The sequence below is a fragment of the Lepidochelys kempii genome, chromosome 19 (genome assembly GCF_965140265.1).
Source record: "Lepidochelys kempii isolate rLepKem1 chromosome 19, rLepKem1.hap2, whole genome shotgun sequence".
In the NCBI taxonomy this organism is placed as follows: Eukaryota; Metazoa; Chordata; order Testudines; family Cheloniidae; genus Lepidochelys; species Lepidochelys kempii.
The window spans coordinates 12740355-12763562 of NC_133274.1; the positions used below are offsets into that span (position 1 = coordinate 12740355).

At 43.9% G+C, this 23208-nt stretch overlaps 1 protein-coding gene across 5 annotated transcripts in view; it reads right to left on the reverse strand.

Moving 5' to 3' along the window:
- LOC140900544 (lethal(3)malignant brain tumor-like protein 4) overlaps positions 1-23208 on the reverse strand; it is an 84328-nt gene that overhangs the window by 28731 nt on the left and 32389 nt on the right. For all 5 annotated transcript variants that reach the window (XR_012155660.1, XM_073317979.1, XM_073317981.1 and 2 more), the window contains 10 exons: positions 21220-21324; positions 18686-18821; positions 18115-18206; positions 16792-16943; positions 14708-14784; positions 13293-13378; positions 5678-5788; positions 3343-3457; positions 3146-3245; positions 1567-1731 (listed from right to left, as the gene is read on the reverse strand). Coding sequence is in view for 4 of the 5 variants with exons in the window: in XM_073317979.1 (XP_073174080.1) it covers positions 1567-1731; positions 3146-3245; positions 3343-3457; positions 5678-5788; positions 13293-13378; positions 14708-14784; positions 16792-16943; positions 18115-18206; positions 18686-18821; positions 21220-21324 (1139 nt within the window). In the remaining variant the exon portion in view is untranslated. The remainder of the gene's footprint in view (positions 1-1566; positions 1732-3145; positions 3246-3342; positions 3458-5677; positions 5789-13292; positions 13379-14707; positions 14785-16791; positions 16944-18114; positions 18207-18685; positions 18822-21219; positions 21325-23208) is intronic.

The window sequence follows — 23208 nt, forward strand, 5'->3', positions numbered from 1 at the left end:
GAGCACCATCATAAAGGCTCCCAAAGCACTTCATGATCCTATGAAGTCATTTCTCCTGCACCTGAAATGCAGTCACCTCCAGGGTGGAATGCTGCAGTGGTTTAACAGCACACAGCAACCCTGCTTGAGAGTTTCAGGACAAGAAGTAAAGAAAAAGCCTATATCCAGTTGAAAGGGCAAGGAAAATATTTATGGCAACAGAATAGACTGTAATTTCCTTACTGGAATTTGACCAGGGCAACAGGATAAAGGAGGAAAAAAACCTATTTAGAGCATGTAAACAGTGTATAAGTACAGTGTCCCATATTGGGATTGTGCAAGACAAGCGTTAGTGGTACTGTGACAAGACACCTGCTTCACCTCACAGAACTCAGCATTCCCCGCTCTGGTGGTGGAGGCCTGGAGTAAATCAGTCCCGCTCATAGGCGCCAACTCCATGGGTGCTCCGGGGCTGGAGCACCCAAGGGGAAAAATTAGTGGGTGCTCTGCACCCACCAGCAGCCAAGCTCCCCTCCCCACCCCACCTCCTCCTCCTCCGAGCACGCCGCATCCCTGCTCCTCCACCTACCTCCCAGCGCTTCCCACCTGGCCCCGCCAAACAGCTGTTTGGCAACGTTAGCATACTCTGGGAGTGGGGGGAGGAGCGGGAACGTGGCATGCTCAGGGAAGGAGGTGGGGAAGTGGCGGGGCCAGGGCGGGGATTTGGGGAAGGAGTTGGAATATTGGCAGGGAAGGGGGGAAATTGGGGCAGGGACTTTGGGGAAGGGGTTAGAATGGGGGCAGGGACGGGGTGGGGAAAGGTGGAGCAGGGCCAGGGCCAGGGGCAGAGCAGGGATTGAGCACCCACGTGAAAAAGGGGAAGGTCGGCGCCTATGGTCTCGCCCCAGACAGCTTTTACTCCTCATTCCGGTATTTACTCTTCAGTATTTACAAGGTGAGCCTCAGGGTAGGTCCCAGGAGTGCTTTTCAGCCAAACAAAAAGAAACAAATTCATAACACAAAAAGGGAATCTCTCTCCCTGCCTCCTCTTGGGAGTGTTGCTTTGTTATGTTGGCCTCTGGTTGCCAGCCCTTCCCCAAACAGTCATTAGGGGGCTTGCTTCCTCTGTAGGGAGGAGAGCAGCCTTCCCTCCAGGAGAAGCCTTTTCTCATTGTTGCAGCTTGTCTCCCATCTCTCCTTACTCTCTTACCAGAAAAGGGTTTTTTTAAAGGTCATAGGCAGCCCTTAATCGGACTCAGGTGTCCCTAATTGACCTGAGGTAACTTCATTTCAGCTCATGGAGAAAAGGGCCTTTAATGTTCTAGGGCTGATACATCTGCCTTCCACCAATGGCAGAATGTATAAGGCAATGAATTTCTAAGTCAGAGATTGTGGGTTCAAGCCCCATCTGGGGTGAAAAACTACCACTGTCTGGTGGCTCCCGCTCTTTGTCCCAGGTATAAAGAGGAGAGATGAATCCAGTGCTTTAACTGCTATCCTGTTAACTCCCATCTTTCAGTCTTGTGAGATAATGCAGACACTGGGTATCAGCAGAGCTCTGGTCAACAACAATAAAGCCAGCCTCACCTGGACTGTGGAGAGTCCTCCTGTGGGTCTATGAATGGAGCAGGAGTCTCTGGTCTCTTGGGTTTCTGGACACTGTTGCTGGGTGAAGGCCTCTCCCCACTGAGGCGATCCTGTAATGAGCTTTCTCTGTTCAGGTTTACTTCGGAATACGGGCAGCCAACTAACCTGTGTTGAAAACAAAGACAACCTCATCTAGCCCTTCCATGCCCACCCTGCCCAAATCAGGGATGCATGCACCAACAAGCCCAGAAGAGCGCAGCAATTTGGGGGACAGAGCAAGGGAAAGCATGTGGGCAGAAGACCCCTGAGGAGCAGACAGTCTGTTTAGCAGCTGCATGCCAGACATGTACAACTGGCAGTATGGGTGTGCTAGGGGGCATAGAAGAGGAAAGGCAGATCAGAGGAGGACGTGTCAAGGAGGTTCTGCTCTGAGTTGCACAGGTGACTTCAATGGGCTGACACCAATATAAATGAGAGCAGAATCTGGCCCAAAGCAGAGGTCAGTGATGAACAACTAGACTAAAGGAGAGTTTTGAGGAAGGATTTGAAAGAGGAGAGTAAAGCTGCATGGTGCACAGGGTCAAGAGAGGGTGTTTCAGGCACAGAGCAGCACAAACCCAGGCACCGGATATCTTGTGGGAGGAGGAGACAAAGGGAGCATCAAGGTGAGCTGATCTGACAAGCAAAGTGAAACTGCAATGTCTAAAGTACAAAAGAGTGAATTTCCTAACAAGAAAAATGATGAGTGAAAGTACAGGGTAAGCCCTCCAATGGCAGTCCCTCTTCACTATGGTATGCCCACTCCACTGCTCTGTTGGGAACAGTTTTACAAATATTAATAAATTAAGGCTCAAAACTTCTCTGGGATCTAGGTATTCTTAGACCAATTTTAGAGATAGAGAAACTAAGCTATAGAGTGCCAGTGACAGAGCCAAGATCAGAAACCATGATCACATGATTCCCAGTGCTGGGCTCTATCTGCTAGACAACACTGACTCCTTACCAATAGCTATTCTCCATTAACCTCCTGGCCTGTGCAGAAATTTTTGCACCTCTATTCTATCTGAGAATTTTGATCACTTTACACCGCATAAAAGCTAGGTATTATTATTATAGACAGTAAGTAACCCTTACGTGAGGTAGGCAAGTATGATTCCATTTTACAGAGGGAGAAAATTAAGACAACAGAGAGTTTGATTCCTCCAAGCTCCCCTGGAAGTCAGTAGCAGAGCAAAACACTAACAACTACACCATGCTCCCTCTCCCTTAAATCTTGTGTGTTGCTTTCAGGGATGTTATTTTATAAAAAGGAACAACATTAATGGCAGTAGGTGGTAGAAATCCTCATCCCACTGAAATACAATCTAGTTTCTGATACCAATAGTGCAAGCTGAACTGATAGTCAAGCAGTCCATTTAGACACAAGAGGGAGCTGCAACCAAAGATATGACATTATCTACAGAATAACAAGACCCATGCAGTGCAAGGGGATATAGTTGTACTGTTCCCATGGAGTCAGGCAGCTAAAATGCTTGTGTCAAGCTTTCAAAATTATCCCTTACAGCCCAGGTGCACGTACGTATAATGTGTTCCATATCGGGGTCCCCTGACATGACCAATACCCTGGCAGCCGGGGGTAGGACACCCCTGCCCTGCTACTTCCATCATATCAGCAGCACCTAGTAATGAAAATAGTTAAACAATATATTTTTTGCACTTGAAGATTAGGCAAGAGAAGAAAAATGTAACGTAATGGCATGACATCATCCGCCTCACCTAACGGGTGCTGCAGGGTGTGTCCGGTTTTTGCACACCAGCCCACAGGGTGAATGTCAAAGCTATCTGCATCGACCCAGAAATCATAGCTGTGGTCCCAACCATCAAAATGTATCTAAAAGGGAAGCCAAACAAGTACAGACCACACCAGCAGTGCGGGAGAGAGTTAAGGTTAGGACTCAGCTTTCATTTTAGCCTCTTCCCTGGCTGTTTTAACTTGTTCAACTTTTCATAAAAATTTCCTTTGGAGTGGCAACTTTCCATGCTGTATGTCACACAATCCTCCCTCTGACCTGGTCAATGTAGAATCATAGAATATCAGGGTTGGAAAGGACCCCAGAAGGTCATCTAGTCCAACCCCCTGCTCAAAGCAGGACCAATTCCCAGTTAAATCATCCCAGCCAGGGCTTTGTCAAGCCTGACCTTAAAAACCTCTAAGGAAGGAGATTCTACCACCTCCCTAGGTAACGCATTCCAGTGTTTCACCACGCTCTTAGTGAAAAAGTTTTTCCTAATATCCAATCTAAACCTCCCCCACTGCAACTTGAGACCATTACTCCTCGTTCTGTCATCTGCTACCATTGAGAACAGTCTAGAGCCATCCTCTTTGGAACCCCCTTTCAGGTAGTTGAAAGCAGCTATCAAATCCCCCCTCATTCTTCTCTTCTGCAGGCTAAACAATCCCAGCTCCCTCAGCCTCTCCTCATAAGTCATGTGTTCCAGACCCCTAATAATTTTTGTTGCCCTTCGCTGGACTCTCTCCAATTTATCCACATCCTTCTTGTAGTGTGGGGCCCAAAACTGGACACAGTACTACAGATGAGGCCTCACCAATGTCAAATAGAGGGGAACGATCACGTCCCTCGATCTGCTCGCTATGCCCCTACTTATACATCCCAAAATGCCATTGGCCTTCTTGGCAACAAGGGCACACTGCTGACTCATATCCAGCTTCTCGTCCACTGTCACCCCTAGGTCCTTTTCCGCAGAACTGCTGCATAGCCATTCGGTCCCTAGTCTGTAGCGGTACATTGGGTTCTTCCGTCCTAAGTGCAGGACCCTGCACTTATCCTTATTGAACCTCATCAGATTTCTTTTGGCCCAGATTTCTTTTGTAACTACTGTTTTCCTGAGCTCCACATCTGTAGTTACAAAGAACAAAGATTCTGGTGACAGTCAAATCTTAGGGCCCTCAACAAAGCACGGGATATGTGGCTATTTAGTCACATCTTATCTTTGGGCTTAATATTTGCAAGCTCAATTGCTTATTTAATTGGTTTGCATTCTAGGAATCCAAAAATGTTGGCCTATAGGTGGCACAACTGGTTATAGAAAATGAGTTAGTACAGTTTTTGCACTGAATAACTAGAACTTTTTGTTCGCAGTGTTGGCGTAGCCATGTTGGCCTCAGGATATTAGAGAGACAAGATGGGTTAGGTAATATCTATTACGGGGCCAACTTCTGTTGGTGAAAGAGATGAGCTTTTAAGCTACACAGAGCTCTTCTCCAGGTCTAGGAAAGGTACTCAGAGCTTGTCTACACTGACAGCGTTGCAGCGGCACAACTGTACCAGTGGAACTGCGCTGCAGTAAGGCGAAGGGCATGGCTACAATGGAAACTTCAAAGCGCTGTCGTGGGAGCACTCCCGCAGCAGCGCTTTGAAGTGTGAGAGAGGTCCACGAGGCGATTAGCTCCCAGCGCTTGGAGCCTGTTTACACTAGCGCTTTAAAGCACTCTGACTTGCTGCGCTCAGGGGGGTGATTTTTCACATCCCTGAGCCAGCAAGTTAGAGCACTATAAAATGTAAGTGTAGCCAAGCCCCTAGTGAAGACACTACCTATGCCGACAGGAGGAATAGGTACTCTTCCTCCCCGAGAGGCAGTAGTGATGTCAACAGGAGAAGTCCTCCCACCACCACATAAACCTGGGCTCACGTTGACTATGGGTTTCCCCTCCCAGTTCCCTGTTAAGGAGAGCTCAGAAGTTGCTGATGAACTTCTCATTAGTAGTATATCAATGTTCCATTCATTCACACATAGATCATGCAGAAATTGCTCAGGGGAAAGCAAAACCATTTCTGCAAATGTCATTCCAAAATAAGTTAAATTAAACTAGTACCTGACAATAGTAAGCAGTAACACGATGACTCACATGGGACAAACAAACGAAACATAATTTCTAGACTGGACAGCTTTGCTTTCCAGATCTGTTATCTGTAGGGTGTTCCTGCCTTTTGTCATTTCCATAACAAGGAGGAGCCAATCTACACACATTCTGTACCTCAAATCTTTATTCCTGGGCAGAAAGGCACTGTGCTTTCCTTGAAAGGCATACCTTGATACGATGGTCCTCCTTCTCAGCTATTGTTGCCACTCTTATTAACATGGGATTTCTCCTGTCCACAGCCTCCAGCTTTGTGTTAACCTGGAACCCATGGGCTGGACGCTGTAAGAGAAGATTGTAAGTGGAATTGTGAAAAGTCCATAATTTCAAGTCATATAGTACTCGTTATCTTTTCTGGATAAATAGGTAAGTTCCTCCACATACCACAAACAATCCTTTGTAACTTTGGGCCCCACTTTTTGATGCCACTGACTACTTTTGAAACCAAAATCAGGATTTCCTGATGGGTTATGTTGGCAATTTGCTAGCAGCCAAAGGCCACAAATGGGACAATCTGAGCAACACAGAGGAGCTTTTTGCACTCCATACTGGTGGCAGATTTTATTTCCCTCTTAAAGGTTAAAAAAAAATTAGAATTCTCAGGGTAACCTTGACACCATAGGTTTAAAGATGCAGGGCTATTAACCACCCTATGTCTGCAATCAGAACTCCTACTGGGATCCAGAGTATGATCCATCCACCTCCTCAGGTATTTTGGAAGGACACTGGACAGCTAACTACTATGTAACTGAGTTAAATGCAGCCTAGGATGGTAGTGACTGAAAGACACCATCATCTGACAGCTCTCTTCCATAATTTAGATGATGGGATTTGGCAGATCTCATTTCAGTCACTTGTGGACATGTGGTCACATCACATAAACCCCTGTCAAAATTGGCAACAAACGGTCCTACTGCTGGTAGTCTCAGCATAGGCCATTAATTTAATGTGCATGGAAACCCTACTACCATTTCATCCAAGATAGTCCCTCCACCTCAGGGTTGACATACACTGCATGCAGCATGGGGGAAGATGGCCCTGCTGTTACCAGTGCTGTTCCTTTTCTGCAGATAAACAGCGAGAGCAAGTATCCCAGGCTGTCAATCTGGCACCTTTTACCAGCAAGAAAATCACTTCACGTTTTTAAGATTTCTTGATAATGTAGCCTCCTTGGCTTCAGGATGCAGCAATCTCTAGTTAACCCTTTGAATACTACACAAAGTCACATCCTCTCTCCATAGCAACTGGAGGCAGGCCAGATCTTTGCTCTGACCCTGGGCTTAGAACAACTGCCAAAGCTGAAAAATACTACCTGTAAGAAACATTTACAAGTGCTATTCAATTCAAACCATTTGCAGCAGAGCCGGGACATGACATCCTGGAAGAACACCCTATTCCTTTTCAAACTATTTAACAAGCAAACAACAGTCAGAAATGTTTCAGAGTAACAGCCGTGTTAGTCTGTATTCGCAAAAGGAAAAGGAGTACTTGTGGCACCTTAGAGACTAACCAATTTATTTGCGCATAAGCTTTCGTGAGCTACAGCTCACTTCATCGGATGCATACTGTGGAAAGTGTAGTAGATCTTTTTATACACACAAAGCATGAAAGGAAGATGATGTCTGTCTGTATCTGTACAAGTTTTTTCATGCAGTTGATAGATTTCCACTCCATACGGCTAAATGCAGTGCCTTGCATAATGACAGGTTTCAGAGTAACAGCCGTGTTAGTCTGTATTTGCAAAAAGGAAAAGGAGTACTTGTGGCACCTTAGAGACTAACCAATTTATTTGAGCATAAAAACCCTGGGCAAAATACAATCCTCTGAGGGAGGATCAGACTGACTGACATGGAGGGTCCTCAAATGAAAATTCATAGGTGAGAGAATTTTCCCTTTCTCTGTCCCCTCCATGTCAGAAAGCCTTCACAGTAGAATGTAGAAAACAGTAAATCAGCCCTATGGTGGGAGGAAGGATTCAGCTTACACATGTAGAATTGAAAAGGAACTTAAGGGCTCCAGGGGCATCCTGTCCTGTAACATCCTTCTACCAAACACTGCACCAGCGGGGGTGAGAATGTTGACTCTACATTATCTGATAAACTGTTTGAGAATGACAGACCTCCTCAGAAGATGAAAAACTTTTTCACTAAGAGGGTGGTGAAACACTGGAATGCGTTACCTAGGGAGGTGGTAGAATCTCCTTCCTTAGAGGTTTTTAAGGTCAGGCTTGACAAAGCCCTGGCTGGGATGATTTAACTGGGAATTGGTCCTGCTTTGAGCAGGGGGTTGGACTAGATGACCTTCTGGGGTCCGTTCCAACCCTGATATTCTATGATTCTATGATGTGTGTGATCTCTCCACCGACAAAAACCGCTGCTCTTTTCACAGACTGCATAGTCACAAGAGGAGTTGTACCTGAGGCTTTGAATACCTTTGCTGTATTTATTTTATTCACATCTAATATGCATTTCTAGTTCCTTAGGATGTTTGGATTCAGCCAGAAGGGCAACATAGCACTTCCTATTATGCGAGGCAGACTTCAGTAACTTTGGGGATGCGGAGCTGGTTAGTTCACTGATGTACCATATTTGATAGAGTGTGTAACCGCACTTTCATTGACAGCAAGCTCCAAAATCCCCTTGGGCGAAGAGGTAAGATACTTTCAGCAAGAAAAGGAAGAGACCTACCAGCTACGAAGCTGAGAGGTGGCTTTATTAGGACTTGTAGCCCACAGATCAAGATCATGGCAGGGATCTGCACATTGCAAGAGGACTGATAAGAGCAGTGGTCCTCCGATGTGTGTTATGTGACTGCACTGAGATTATCATGGGTTTCTTATAGTGTGCAATATGCCTGCAGTCTTTGACTTGTCTTTCCAAAAATTGCTGATCTTGAGCCCCTGGTAAAGTCATCTTGTAAAATGAAGAGTGTTCTTTGTTTTAGCTGACTTTGCTCTGATGTGTCCATTGTAACCAACATCTAAACCTCAAAGGACACAGACAAAATTACTGAATTTCCTTCAAAACAGGAGGGTGTTTATGAGTTTCTTAGAACAAGTGACTGAAGGTATGTCTTCTCACCTTCCTAGTTGATGGGTTAGGTAGCATTGGATTTTGATTCAGGATAAGTCTCTGTTGAAGAAAGAGAGAGAGAGAGAGAGAGAGAGAGAGAGAGAGAGAGTGTGTGTGTGTGTGTGTGTGTGTGTTTTGAGAGGAGGTTCCAGTTACATCTAACTCAGGTTTGAGAACCAAGACCTGAAGGTAGTTATAATCACAATCTTCTTTACCATCTATATTTCAGTGGCTGAAGGGGCAAGGCATAAGGGAGGGTCTTTCAGCACACATCTGAGATAAGAGGACCACGGCCTCTACTTTTGAGTCTCTCTTCCTCTTGTGACACCTCTTTTGGTTTTCCCACTGAACTTGGATGCAAACAGGTTCCTCAACAGGCTGCCCACCTGGCCTGGGATGCACTACAAGGTGAGCTGATCGAGACAGCATTCCCTCAGTTCTGAGAGTATCTTGCTGAGCTGACTGACCCTGATTTTCCTTCTTGGCATTGAACCTGAGGAAAAGAGAGCTTCTGCCCAGGACAGGAACAAGGTTACTTCTCTAAGGAGAGCTGAAGGTTTTCTGCATTCTTAGCAGTTATATACACACTGGATTTCTGAAGAATCATCTGCTGTAAATGGAGGAGTGTCTGATGGCCCAAAGCATGAGACAGGTTATACTCCATGACTCCTCCTTGGACCACACTCTCCCTCAAGTCATATAGAAGTCCAGATGTGTTCCCACTACATGGGATCTGATATCTAAACTGAGCAGGGGTGGCCAAACTGAGCCTGAGAAGGGAATTTACCAATATACATTGCCAAAGAGCCAAGGTAATACGTCAGCAACCCCCCCATCAGCTCCCCGCTGCTCCCAGCGCTTCCCATCCACCGGCAGCCCCGCCAGTCAACACCTCCCCTTCCCTCCCAATCAGCTGTTTCGTGGCATGCAGGAGGCCGGGGCGGGATGGGGAGGAAGAGGAGCAAGGGCACTGCAGGCTTAGGGGAGGGGGAGCAAAGGGGTGGAGTGGGGGCAGGGCCTGTGGCAAAGCCAGGGGTTGAACAGTGAGCACCCTCCGGCACATTGGAAAGTTGGCGCCTGTCGCTCCAGCCCCGGAGTCGGTGCCTATACAAGGAGCCGCATATTAACTTCTGAAGAGCCGCATGTGGCTCCGGAGCCGCAGGTTGGCCACCCCGATACTGAGGATCAGCTTCTCCGGACCCAACAGGAGGTAGCTGTTAAATATAAGAATGAATTTACCTAGAAAGCAATTACATGAATTTGAAGAAATTTGGACCATGTCTCTAGATATATTTGGATAAAAAATGTTCAGATGGCTCGAAGAAAGCCAGTCCTCCATTCTTCCTACCTCCTCTTCTTTCCTTCCCCACCCCTTCTTCCTATTCACGTATGTTTTCTCCTGTTTTATTACTGTTACTCTCCTCCTAACATGTTATGTCTATGTAGTATTGCCTGGTTTTGTATTGTCTGGTCTTGCATCCTTAACAAGCTCCTAACTCTGCATAATTCTACTGGAGATCCCATAAAGCATGTGGTATTTGAAACATATACAAGCTGCAGGTCATTTACCTTTTTGTACTTTGCATTGTCTGGTTCTTTACGGAAATCAATACAGAATTAATCACACACAAAAAATGAATTCATCAAGAGATGCCAGTCCTGGATCTGGACCAAGGTCTTTATATACTCATTTGCTGCAACTGCTGGCTGGAAGCAAAGCAAGAATTGTGCCAGGTCTCCACACGCGAGCCCTACTAGCCCAGGAGATGAGTCAGATTTTAATCTCAGCAGATGTGTGCTAATGTTGGACAAATCAAACGCTATCTTTTCCCATCTCTCTTCTGAAATAAAGAATGCCTGTGACAATAACTTATATGCTAGAGTTTTATGAGGACTGTAATTGGCCCTTCCACTTGTTTGCTCAAAGCCATGCTTCTGAAGGCTTTTGGCAATGGCTGCTGGACCCTGCATAATATGATGAGAAGGTCATCGGACAAGGGTAGACACATATTCCTTTCACTTGAAGGGGGGGATGACATTGGCATTCGTGAATTCCTGTGTAGAAGTTACAACTCTGCTTCTATTGCAGCAGGAAACTAAAGTATCGCTGGGTGACTCGCCTCAATTGTATCTCCAGGAGGATTATTTTCATATTTTAAAACTTTGGGAAGACAATGACATAATGATGGATTTCAGTATTTCCACCTGGAATATTGATCTCCTTATGGACTTGTTGAGAGAACTGAGATATAAAAGAGGTTGCAGGCCATTGTTTCTCTTTGAATCACAAAGAATCTTGCCCCCTTTCCAAAATCTCTCTTTCTCCCTGGAACTGGTTCTATTGTTCCAACATGTAGGAGATGGATTATTGCACCCTTAGTCTTCTGATGCTGTGAAGGGTCTTTAGATAGAGTTTTATTTTAATTAACTTTGTGGAAAACATGAACTTGTCCCTGGGACGAGTGACTTCTATTGAGCATCCTTCCCTGATTGCCTCAAGTATCCATTTTCTGAGGGCCCATCTTGAAGCAAGCCTCATAAAAGGGGGGAGTGGTTCAGACTTGAGAAACCCCAAAACAAGAGAAGCTTTTGGGACTGGATGGTTTGGAATCCCACCAAGGGTCTTCCAACAGCAATGGCCTCTTCCTCATGTGTAATCTCTATGCTAGGACCTGAAGGAGCAGTGACTTCAAAGGTTTCAGAGTAGCAGCTGTGTTAGTCTGTATCCGTAAAAAGAAAAGAGTACTTGTGGTACCTTAGAGACTAACCAATTTATTAGAGCATAAGCTTTCGTGAGCTACAGCTCAAATAAATTGGTTAGTCTCTAAGGTGCCACAAGTACTCCTTTTCTTTTGACTTCAAAGAGAACACTTGTTGGGATAAGATAGTTTGAAGTTTCTCTCACTGGAAAGAGGGAGAGATTTATTCTCGTCTAAAGCTGCAGTGGCTGCTTTGTCTCCACACTCCCCAAAAAGTTTACCAATAAACTATTTCAAGTGAAGCCACAGTTACCTCTGGGAATCAACTATGGAAGTTTTGAATGTACTGCAAATTTAGCCAGCTGAAGCATCAATGCTGAAAAAGCCACTAGGGAAATCTAGCTTTAAGTAGATTTTATTTAGTGGTTTTTCCAGGACTTTTTTGCCCACTCACAATGACTACCCAGTTGAGCACAGACCTCCACGATAAAAAACTTCAGCCAATAACCTCAGGACTGAGGCTGCTGTATCCAAGTTTAGTCTGAGTGATGATCTTATTCTCTTGTCCATGTGTTTGGCAGGAATACTCCCTCGGCTGGTATGATTATGCCTATTACTAAGGACGCTGCAGCAGGCTTAAATTTAGACAGAGTAATGAAGACCTTTTAATCGTTAGGTACAAATAAGTCTTGAAAGTGAATTCCCACTCCACCTTCACCAGACCCTCATAAACCAGGTGAGGAAGAATTACACAGCTCCTTGTCAACTCTGCCAGGTTTTTTTTTTTTTTTTTTGGCTATTTCATTTTCTAGCACAAGCACCCGTGAAGTTAGTCCTCTATTCAAGCTTAATTCTGAAAAGCTAGCTGAAAGTCTGGGGTATCTTGCTTATAGCCCTAGCTTTACAGATTTCTCCTCTTAGGAGGCTCTAGAGGGGAGAGTCTCTTGTTGGAGGTGCTTAGACTTCGCACTGTCCCATTAAGAGCTGATTGTGAACAATGTCCTTCAGTTCCTGGGCCAAATCCCTTTGACAAGGTGAGGGAGGGGCAGAGGCAGGAGGAGAGTGCATTACCAAGGAGATTGAAAGGACAGTCTGTAGGCATGTCTCCTGAAGGAAAATTACTAGTAGTCACTCCCTCCTGTGGGACCCCTGGAGACTGGAAGGGGAGAGGAGGTAGGTCCATCTCCCATGGAAGGGGACCGTGTCATCTGCTGCTGGCTCCAGGCTGAGTGAGCACTGACCAGACAGCATGAGGAGTGAGCTGGAATCAGTGGAGACTGGCTCACTGGTATCAGAAAGGATGCAGCCACTGACACCTTTCATGACAGCTGAGCTCCTGTAGGCAGAACAACTTGTGGGGAGGGTGGAATCTTTGTGGCCTTGTCAACCATCTGAGCATGGACCTTGCTTACAGGCTGGCTGGGAACAGGGCTTTGCTCCTCTGGGTTTTTGCTGTAGGACTTCACCTTCCCCTGATATTCAGGAGACACCAGCGAACGTTTCCTCCTTTGCAAGCCGTGGGAATAGCTTTCATGTGGTCTGCTTGACAGTCTCAGCATGGACCTCTCTCTCCCACTGGCTGAGAGCTTCCCCTTGGTCCCAGGAGCCGCCTGATGAGTGTGCCAGGAGATTGCTGTCTGTATCTGCTATTTCTATGGGTTAGGGGAGGTGCTGGTCTTCATACCCTCCTCACAAAGCCAAAAGATTTTTTTTTTTTAGCTTAGCAGTTTTGAGGAGAAAAACCTCAACGCCAATGAAGAAACAGACATTCAGTTAAAAATCTTTCAGAAATCACACAAAAGCTCCTCTCCAAAGGGAGCCCTGGAGTCTGCCATGTCTGGGGCTTGGAAACAGGATTCTGGAGAGTCCCTCCTGCTAAACCCAGCCTCAGAGCAAAGATCCGGTGTGCCTCAGTGGCGTGGAGATGGGGAACGTCCCACTGTGAAGCCTGCCTGACATGGATGGTACAATCTACAGTAATATTCTGATCCAGTGAGACAAAAGAACTTCACCAACCAGTTTAAATGCTCTTGCTGGGGCTGCCTGGGAACTGGTTTCTTCCAAATATTTCTCCCATGAGAAGCTTTTGGAATCCTTGTATTCTGGAAAAGATGAAGGACTATCTTAAGAGTTAAATTATAAAAAACCCCAATCAAGTACAAAACCACCACCACAGGAGAACAACTATGTAATACATGGCTATTCTTTTGAGAGTGCTCAGTTCACAGATGGCAGATTGACATCCTTGCAGAATTAAGCCACCTGTTTATTCACACAGAAAATGTACAGTACAGGCAGTTGCAGTGCAAGCTTCCAGAACACAGACAATGAGCCTCAACCCAGATTTGAAGAAACTAGGGTAGTTCATTTCTTTATTGCTCCATCAATTCTTGGTCTCTCGAGTAAGTTGCCAAACAGATCCAGTCATGGGTTTTTGTGATGTGAACTGAGATCATCAAATTAATTTCCTACATTGCAGGCTTCTGAACAGCTGTCAGATGGTGGAGACGTTCCATCACTTCCTACCTATCCATAGGCTGGATGCAAATTAGTAGCCTGGAGGTGAAAGGCTCCATCTCTCCCATTAACTTCCTGAGATTATGGTAAACCAATTTCTTGTATTTCAACAAGAGTGGGATATGCTCTCCTTCGCAGCACACTGCAAACTACATTTTAAAAAATTGTTCTATGTCTTTTTTCTATCCCTGCTCTTTATCACCATCTTAGCAGCCTGAATTTGAGAGTCTCAGTGGTGTTCCCATTGGACAGCCGTGCACATCACAAAATCACACAACTGGCAAATTGAGGACTCCCAGAGAAGTCAAGAATTGAACAGACACTAGCTTTCCATTGTGGTAGAAGCTCACATTCCCACCAATGCTGCTAAACCTATTAAGCAAATAAAGAAAGAACTTCGTGCTACAGGGCTGTCAATCTGGCACCAAGTGGACATGATTTCTTTTAAGCAAAAAAACAAAAACAAACCTGATAAAGCCTGAAAACAACACAATTTCCCTGCAGATTTTATCCTTTCCATTTGGTAATATCTCAATTTCAATGCAGAAAAAACAGACAGGGGTCCAATCTTTCCACCTTTTTCCAGGAATTCCATACCCCCATCTTCAAGGGCATGAGACTGATCCTCTTTTTTCCAGCTCGCCTTCAAGGAAATACTGCATCTACCTCAAAAGGCCTCCCCCCAAAAAATTAAATTCAATTCCAAATGACCAAACCCTATGTCAGTGGCTTGAAAGAGCTATAGAAATCAAATAGAGTTGCACTTCAAGTGCGCATTAATAATAACCCTGTTCAGCCAATAAAAGAAAGGGTATTGAATAGAACTCATAACTTGCAAATTTATAATTATGCAGGAGATAGAGCTTGCAGGTCTTCTCACTGAAGCAAGAAACACAATCCTGCTTTTAACATACCAGGTGGTGTTGTCAGTGGGGTTCCAGTTTCTTGGCAGTAACCAACAGGACGAATATATGGGCTGCTAGCATCACACCTGGATCAAAAGGAAAGAATTGGCTCCAGTCAACTTTAATGTGAGAAGAAACACAGCAGATCAAATCCCATCTGATGTTTCTTTGCTGGGGCAGCAGATGCTTTTAGCGTGTGTGATCATGATGTACAGCACAAGTGCTTCCTTGCTGGAATTCACAAAAGGTACATTTTCAAGAACTGACATTTAAGTTGCCCCAGCAAGACAGGTGAATACTAAAGAGCCAAAGTATGTGTTTGTGTAGCTAACACATATTTTCTAAGCACTGTTCTTTGAAACCTGAGCCCACTGAATTAGTCTGGGCACAGATTTTCAAAACTAAAACACAAAACAAGCAAACAAAAACTGTAAAAACACATACCACAAAAAGCCTATGCAAGAAATAAAAGCTATGGCGGTGGGGGGCAGGGGTATGATTTGAAGACTTGAGCTTACAACTGTGTACATATTTCATTAATTGAACCTGAAGCCAAGTGGAACTTGCCTGGCTTCTGATTTTGTTACAAATCCCAAACTTGGTCCAAGTACTTGAAATTTTGAGAGAACACGACCCAAGTTCTGAGAAAGCCCCTTTCTTCCCATGCGTTCTGGGGAAGGGACTGATGGTTTCATGCCAAACCAGGCAAAACAATGCAGCTTCAGCCAAATTTTGTTTTGAAGGTTTTTTAATTTTTATTCTAAGTTTTTTCAAATCTGAAACTCAAAATGAAACGTGGAGCAAACGTAAAACCTTGCAGACTAAGACAGTAATGGAACCAATTCTAAAGCCCTGCAAACTAAAACTGCAGTGTTGGACACAGCTCTGGATGAGACTTATCTGTGGGAAGGAAAACATCAGAACATAAGAACGGCCATACTGGGTCAAACCAAAGGTCCATCTAGCCCAGTATCTGTCTTCCGACAGTGGCCAATGCCAGGTGCCCCAGAGGGAATGAACAGAACAGGGAATCATCAAGTGATCCATCCATCCCCTGTCACCCATTAGCACAGTACAAACAAGCAAGTGCCTATTTGCCTTCCTGGAGTAAGAAACAACTGGGAAAAGAGTGTAATAATAAAGAAACAACCACCACACACAGAGCTGATGGGTGAGAATCTAAATGCTTTGTATTGCTTTCATAGATCAACAGCTAAGTTTTTTTTATAAATTAAACTAAAGACTGCACACACCTATAGTGTACATTGGGATATACGGAATGGAGAAGAAAAGTGTTTCCTTTACAAATATTCAATATGGTCTCATGGTTAAATGACACTAAATGAAGGAGTAAATGACACTTCCTTATTTACTCTCTCCACACCTGTCAAGATTTTATAGACCTCAATCATATCCCACCTTAGTCGTCTCTTTTCCAAGCTGAAAAGTCTCAGTCTGATTAATCTCTCCTCATACGGAAGCTGTTCCATACCCCTAATAATTTTTGTTGCCCTTTTCTGAACCTTTTCCAATTCCAATATCTTTTTTTGAGATGGGGGTGACCACATCTGCATGCAGTATTCCAGATGTGGGTGTACCATGGATTTATATAGAGGCAACATGATATTTTCGGTCTTAAATTATTAAAATTAAATATTCACCATCTAAAAAAAGCACCCTGAGATTCTCAGATGAAAAGTGCAATAAAAGAATAGGCCGTAATTTTCAAAAAAGAGTAAGACCCTGACCTAAATCCATTGAATTGAAGGGAAAGACTTCCATTGATTTCAATATATTCACAGAAGGCAGTCAGACACGGGTCTCCATCCCAGGGAGGTGATAGCTGGAAGCCAGAAACCTTTAAGAGGATGCTCTTGAAGGACCATGAAGAGAGAAATACAGGTGCAGTTACCTCAAAACTGTGAGGAGGCCACTTATTTAGAAGCCTGAAAATGGATTCAGGAGCCCCAAAGCACTCACACTTAAAAATCTTAGCAGCTAAATATTAGAGAGCATGCACTTTACGGCAAGATGTTACAAGGGGAAAAATATCACAGTATTTGCAGATACAGTTTGGAAATAGTTTTCTTTACCAGTAGTCATAACTCTCATCCCAGTTGTCGAAATGAATTAGCAGCCGGTTATCCAACATATCAGCGATGCTTGCCACGCACATCAAAGATGGATTCTTTCTGTCCACTGCCTCTAGTTTCATTCCCACCCGAAAACCAGATGGTGTGACAGGCTAAGAAATAGCATAGAGGGAAAAGGTATGTCAAGCTCTATGCCAGGTCATTTAAATTACTGTTCCAAACCTATTTGGTTCAGGTTATTTAAACAAAACACTGTAGTAGTAGAAAACAATATCACACTGTAACTACTTGCTTGTCAGAACATCTGTCAGGAGGGTTAAAGCCCAGATTTCCATGTGTTCTGACAACAATGCCCATGATTTCTAACAATGGCTTGGTGCAATCTGAATACTGCTTATGTTCAATTACACCAGAGCCAGGCAGTTCAGAGACAGAGGTACAGAGGGCCCTTCTGGTGATGAGTACTGATTGAGGATGGATACTAGCACTGCAAGCCCTACCATATTAATGGAGGAGAAGTCAGATGTGGCTTGTGAGAGTCTCCAGGGTATACAGGTGGGTCAGTCCAAAAAGCAGAGCCAGAACTACATGCTAAGGCCCCAATCCCTATAAAGCAAATCCTCCATCCTTTTGCAATATCAGGGTAAGAATACTTTGATTAGGCTGAATGGGAAATGGTGCTGTTCAAAGAAACCAGGAGACCACTTGACTAACTCAGGATGGGGAAAAAACAGTGGCAGTGAAGATAGAAAAACGACAGAGATATAGGTAAGCTTGAAAGCTTGTTTCTCTCACCAACAGAAGTTGGTCCAATAAAAGATATTTCCTCACCCACCTCTAATATCCTGGGACCAGCAAGGCTATAACAACATTACAAACAGAGATATGTACAGGGATGAACACCTTTGTGTATGGTGCTGGATAAACAGGACTTGTGAGATTCTTAGAGTACAGGGAAGTATCACAAACATCTAGAAGCTGAGACCTAAGCAAAAACAGAGTATTACAATTTATTTAACTAATGCTAATGTAAATCAGCAGAAGAGAGATCAAGGAGGAGAGCAAATGTACATCTTTGCCTGGGAAGTTAGTGAATGTTGTGGGGGGCCTTGGGGATGGATAAGTAAGAAAATTACTCTGGTTTCCCATCCTACAAATAAATTGCTGTGGGAAACTGCTCCCATATGACTCCACTAAGTTCTGCAGTGTTACAGCTTCTGTCCTGAGCATATAAAAAGGACATGTTTATATTCTGGCCAAAGTTTTAGGCAGTGGTTACTTAATATCAGTCGTATCAGCATTATACCCGATGCCACCACTTACTGTGTTGAGGGTCTTGAAAAGGTTTTTTGGGGCTGCTTGAGCTTTGCAATTCTTCAAATACAAAACCCAATTAAATTCCCCTTCCTTGTAACCTAGAAAAAGAGATCAGAGATTGTTTTACATTGTTCCTGCCATATTCAGATTGGTTTTTCAAAAATGGAAATAACCTAGAGAAGGATTTGAACTTTGCATGATACCTGCCCATGTACAATCTTCAAGGGTTATGCATTTCAGTTAACACATTATTATTCCCTCTTTTACTGCACTGTCTAATCATTAATCTGAAACTTCAAATGTTTCTAGGAAATGGAACGCAAGAAAGAAAGCATAAGTTGTGAACAAAGACATTCACTGATTTGCATGCTCACTTAATAAAGAATTGCAAATTACTTTCACTAACGATGCCAAGCACTGGGAATATCAGTAAGAAATTGGTTTGCTCTTCTGGCAATTGTCTTCCCACTTCAAATCATTCAAAGTGGGTTTGACATGAAACAAAACATGGACACTAAGGGCAGCCAGTTCACAGCAAAATGTGTTGCTTCTTGTACAGGTTTATTTCTCCATGTACCTTTCGGAGAGAGCAGCTTGTGACCTGTCTTTTCACACCAGCCAACAGGGTGGATATCTGGGGAGTCAGCATTAACCCAGAAGTCATAGTACTCAGAATAACCATCAAAATGTAACCGCATCCTGTATCCTTGCACCTACAAGCACAAGAGATTGCATTATCTTAAAGGGACATTGACAAGTGACATAAAAATACTATTTTTTAAAGTCATTAACTCTCTTCCCTTTGGGTTTGTAAAACTGAAAGGATCTTTAAAAAACTAATTTACTTTTCAAAATTCAGTTTTACTTTTTCCATTTATGCTGTTTGCTTACTTTTTCCATTACACTCAGGGCTGGTCTACGCTACCATTTAAGTCGATCTAACTTATGTCACTCAGAGGTGTGAAAAAGCACTGCCCCCCTGAAGCGATGCAAGTTTCGCACTGCCCAAACCGGCGCTATGTCGGTGTGAGACATTCTCCCGCCGACACACCTTCCACTTCTCATCAAGGTGGAGTAACTATGCCAACGGCAGAGAGCTCTCCCATTGGCACAGCTACATCAGTGCTGTTGTGCCGATGTACTGCTGTACCGTAGACTTGCCCTCAGTTTGGACAATGTAAAATAAGACTTGTCAGTTTCATTTTCTTGTTCTCATACTGTAGCCCTACATTGCAATGTTTTGGGTTGCACATACTACAGGGGAACTGCAGAGGGTCCAACCCAACCCAGTTTTTCAATGATTTAAAAAGACACTATGAAAACATTTCTATTCGTATATGTTTTACAAAGCCTTAAGGCCCGGTTTTGAAATCCTTGCCCATTTCAATCCACCTGGATTGACTGGGGCACTGTGCTGGGGGAAGCCCCCTTGCACCACAATCTGGGGCTACAGCTCTTCTCTGGCTCTCACAGAGTTCTCTCCCTGCTTGTGGTATACAAGAGTTTCTTCAAACAAACAAAGGAAAAGGGGATCTTTCCCTCTCCCTCCCTGGGGACCAGGAGAATTAAAGTAAAAAATAAATAAATAAAAGGGTATTCAATCTCTTAGGCAGTTTCTCCATCACCCTTTTGTCAGTCTGCTTATCTGCTGGCTTTAGTATCCTTGATCAGGGCTAGGGGCCATCTTTAGGCCCTCCCCTTTCGGTAACCCGACTCAGCTTCAGGAGTGGCAGGCTCCACATCATCCTCTTCATTGATCTATTCCTGCAGTCAGTTGTCTCTGAGGCATAGCAGTCTTCCCCATAACTGCCACCCCTTGCTGTGACAGGCTTTCCCCTTTTCAGCTTCCTCCCCTGCCAGGCAGAGCAAGCCTTGTAGGTGTGTCTGTGTTGGCTTATTTTATCCATTGTTATTGTGTCCATTGTAAATGGTTCCCTGGTTGTTCCCCCTTATTTTAACTAGCACAGACATTCTGTTTCCAGCCTGCTGATCCACTTACCTCCCTAATCCTGTTTCTCACGAAATGAAGCCTCACCCATGTCCAATTACCCTTGTCAAACCAGGCCTATAGTCCGGTTAGTGCTGGCTGAGTCCAGAGAAGCTCATTAGGTTCCCCTCAATTAAGGTGAGGGTGTGCCCCCTTACAGGTGCACATGTGAGTTAGAATTACATAACAACTGAAAAAAGAAAAAGAGTACCTGTGGCACCTTAGAGACTAACCAATTTATTTGAGCATGAGCTTTCATGAGCTACAGCTCACTTCATCGGATGCATACTGTGGAAACTGCAGAAGACATTATATACACACAGAGACCATGAAACAATACCTCCTCCCACCCCACTGTCCTGCTGGTAATAGCTTATCTAAAGTGATCATCAAGTTGGGCCATTTCCAGCACAAATCCAGGTTTTCTCACCCTCCGCCCCCCCCCACACAAACTCACTCTCCTGCTGATAATAGCCCATCCAAAGTGACCACTCTCTTCACAATGTGTATGATAATCAAGGTGGGCCATTTCCTGCATAAATCCAGGTTTTATGCAGGAAATGGCCCACCTTGATTATCATACACATTGTGAAGAGAGTGGTCACTTTGGATGGGCTATTACCAGCAGGAGAGTGAGTTTGTGTGTGTGGGGGTGGAGGGTGAGAAAACCTGGATTTGTGTTGGAAATGGCCCAACTTGATGATCAGTTTAGATAAACTATTACCAGCAGGACAGTGGGGTGGGAGGAGGTATTGTTTCATGGTCTCTGTGTGTATATAATGTCTTCTGCAGTTTCCACAGTATGCATCCGATGAAGTGAGCTGTAGCTCATGAAAGCTCATGCTCAAATAAATTGGTTAGTCTCTAAGGTGCCACAGGTACTCCTTTTCTTTTTGCGAATACAGACTAACACGGCTGTTACTCTGAAACATAACAACTGAAGGATCTGGTCCCAAATTTAGATTCTCAAGTACGTTCCTTTAGCTTTCAGCTCAAACTTCTCCCAGCCCTTACATTACTTGGCTTATTTTATTTTTTTAAAACAATCTAAAAGATTACTCCTCCTTAGACTTCTGATGTTGTTTTCTAATTAAAAGGAAATCAAATCCAGGAAGAACAATTACCTCAACAATGGTGAGGACACAAAATAAAGATGGGTGTCCAGGATCCAGTCCCTCCAACTTCATTCCAACTTTAAATCCATTCCTAGTTTGTGGGAAGGATTGATACTGTGGGGAAATTAATGTTGGAGGGAAAAAATTGTATTTCACTTTTACAGACACAACCTATTTCAGAATAGTCACCAGAAACACTAAAGACTTCTAGTTTTCAGTTTAGCAAAAACTATCATCACTAGAAATCACTTCAGTGTTACCCTTGCATAATTTTGAATGGTTTCCCATGACTGGATGCAGGTGCCCTCAGTTGTTTCCTGTTCTGTATCCCTTTTAAAATGAGAGGTGATGTCCAATGGTCAAGCACAGTTACATGGATCAAAAATAGCATCATCACGTGTCACTAATATATCTGCAGATGACATTCTAAACCCTCACTGTCAAAGTATCTGATTTTTTTAAGAACTAACTTGGAAGTCTGTTTTAATTAACTACAGGTACAAGCAAATCTTTTAAAATGTCCCAAGGCAAGTTTAATTTTTACATAAAGGACCCCTTTTATAGAGCCCCAATCCAGAAGGCCTGCCATAGGGAAAACCATTGGGGACTTTTGCCTGTGTCAGGATTGGGTCCGTACTACAGTCATTATCCCAACAGAGCACATTCATTCTTTAGGGCTTGTCTACATGTGGAGTTATTCAGGACTAGCTGCTCTGGAATAACTCCATCGCCTGGTCTATACCAGAGGGGGGATCCATCTAAGTTACGCAACTTCAGCTACGTGAATAATGTAGCTGAAGTCGATGTACTTAGATCGACTTACCGTGGTGTCTTCACTGCAGTGCTGCTGCCGCTCCCCCATCGACTCCGCCTGTGCCTCTCTCAGCGGTGGAATACAGGAGTCAACGGGAGAGCACTCGGGGGTCGATTTATCGCGTCTAGACTAGACGCGATAAATCGATCCCCGCTGGATCGATCACTGCCCGCCAATGCGGCGGGTAGTGCAGACATACCCCATATGTGAGTGTTCCTATTCTGGAATAAGAGTGTTTTGTTCTGGTTTGGGTTAATCCACTTTGAAGAAAAGTGTCCACACATGCTGTTATTCAGGAATAGTTTTTACACTCCAAATTCACATCCAACCTCAATCCGAATTAACTTTCAATTATAGATAAGCCTAAAGAATAGGTTCTCTATAACTGGAACTGCAAACAGCTTACTGCAATACAGTGAAACCTTAAAAGATTTTCCTTTCACTTTATGGTGGTCTCGGTCCTACAAGTTGCTGAGTACCCTCTACTGCCAACAAAGTTGGTGGCATTTGTGGGAGATCAGCACCCTACGGGGTCGGGGCCTATAGATAAAGTTTCACCATATCCAACTTCTCTGTACTCTGATTTAGACACAGCAACTGGATGCTACTTCTACCCTCACTTGTAATGACTGCCTCTTAATAAAATAATCTATAACTGTCCAAGATTCAAGCATCCAATTAATTTTAACAGTGTTTTAATTAGTAAGGCTAGAATCAGCATCACACAACCACCAGTCATGAGTAGGACATATAAAAAGATACTAAACTGCGCCTCTCCACTGCGACTGAGTGATCTGCTAATAGCTGATTTACTCATAACTGAAGCAGACTACAACGTTATTTGTGGCCAAGATTAAGTGCAAGGACTACAAAGGGTGTGTAAATGTCACCTAGACGCACTGTTGCCTTAAAAGAAAAATAAGAGATTTAAAACAAATCAAATATTAGCCAATCATATCTGAAATCTAGAGAATTAACTCTTCGTCCCCTGAATTAACTTCAGTAATAATATTTTGCCTCTTTATACTACTTTTCAGAGAATCTCAGATTGTTTTACAAGGATTAACTAATTGAGCCTCACAGCCCTTCCATGAGGTAAGGTACATTATTATATTTGTTTTTAGTGTGGGAAACAGTTTTCCTGTCCCACAAAATTTTTTGAGGTTTCAAAAATTTTCCCTGTC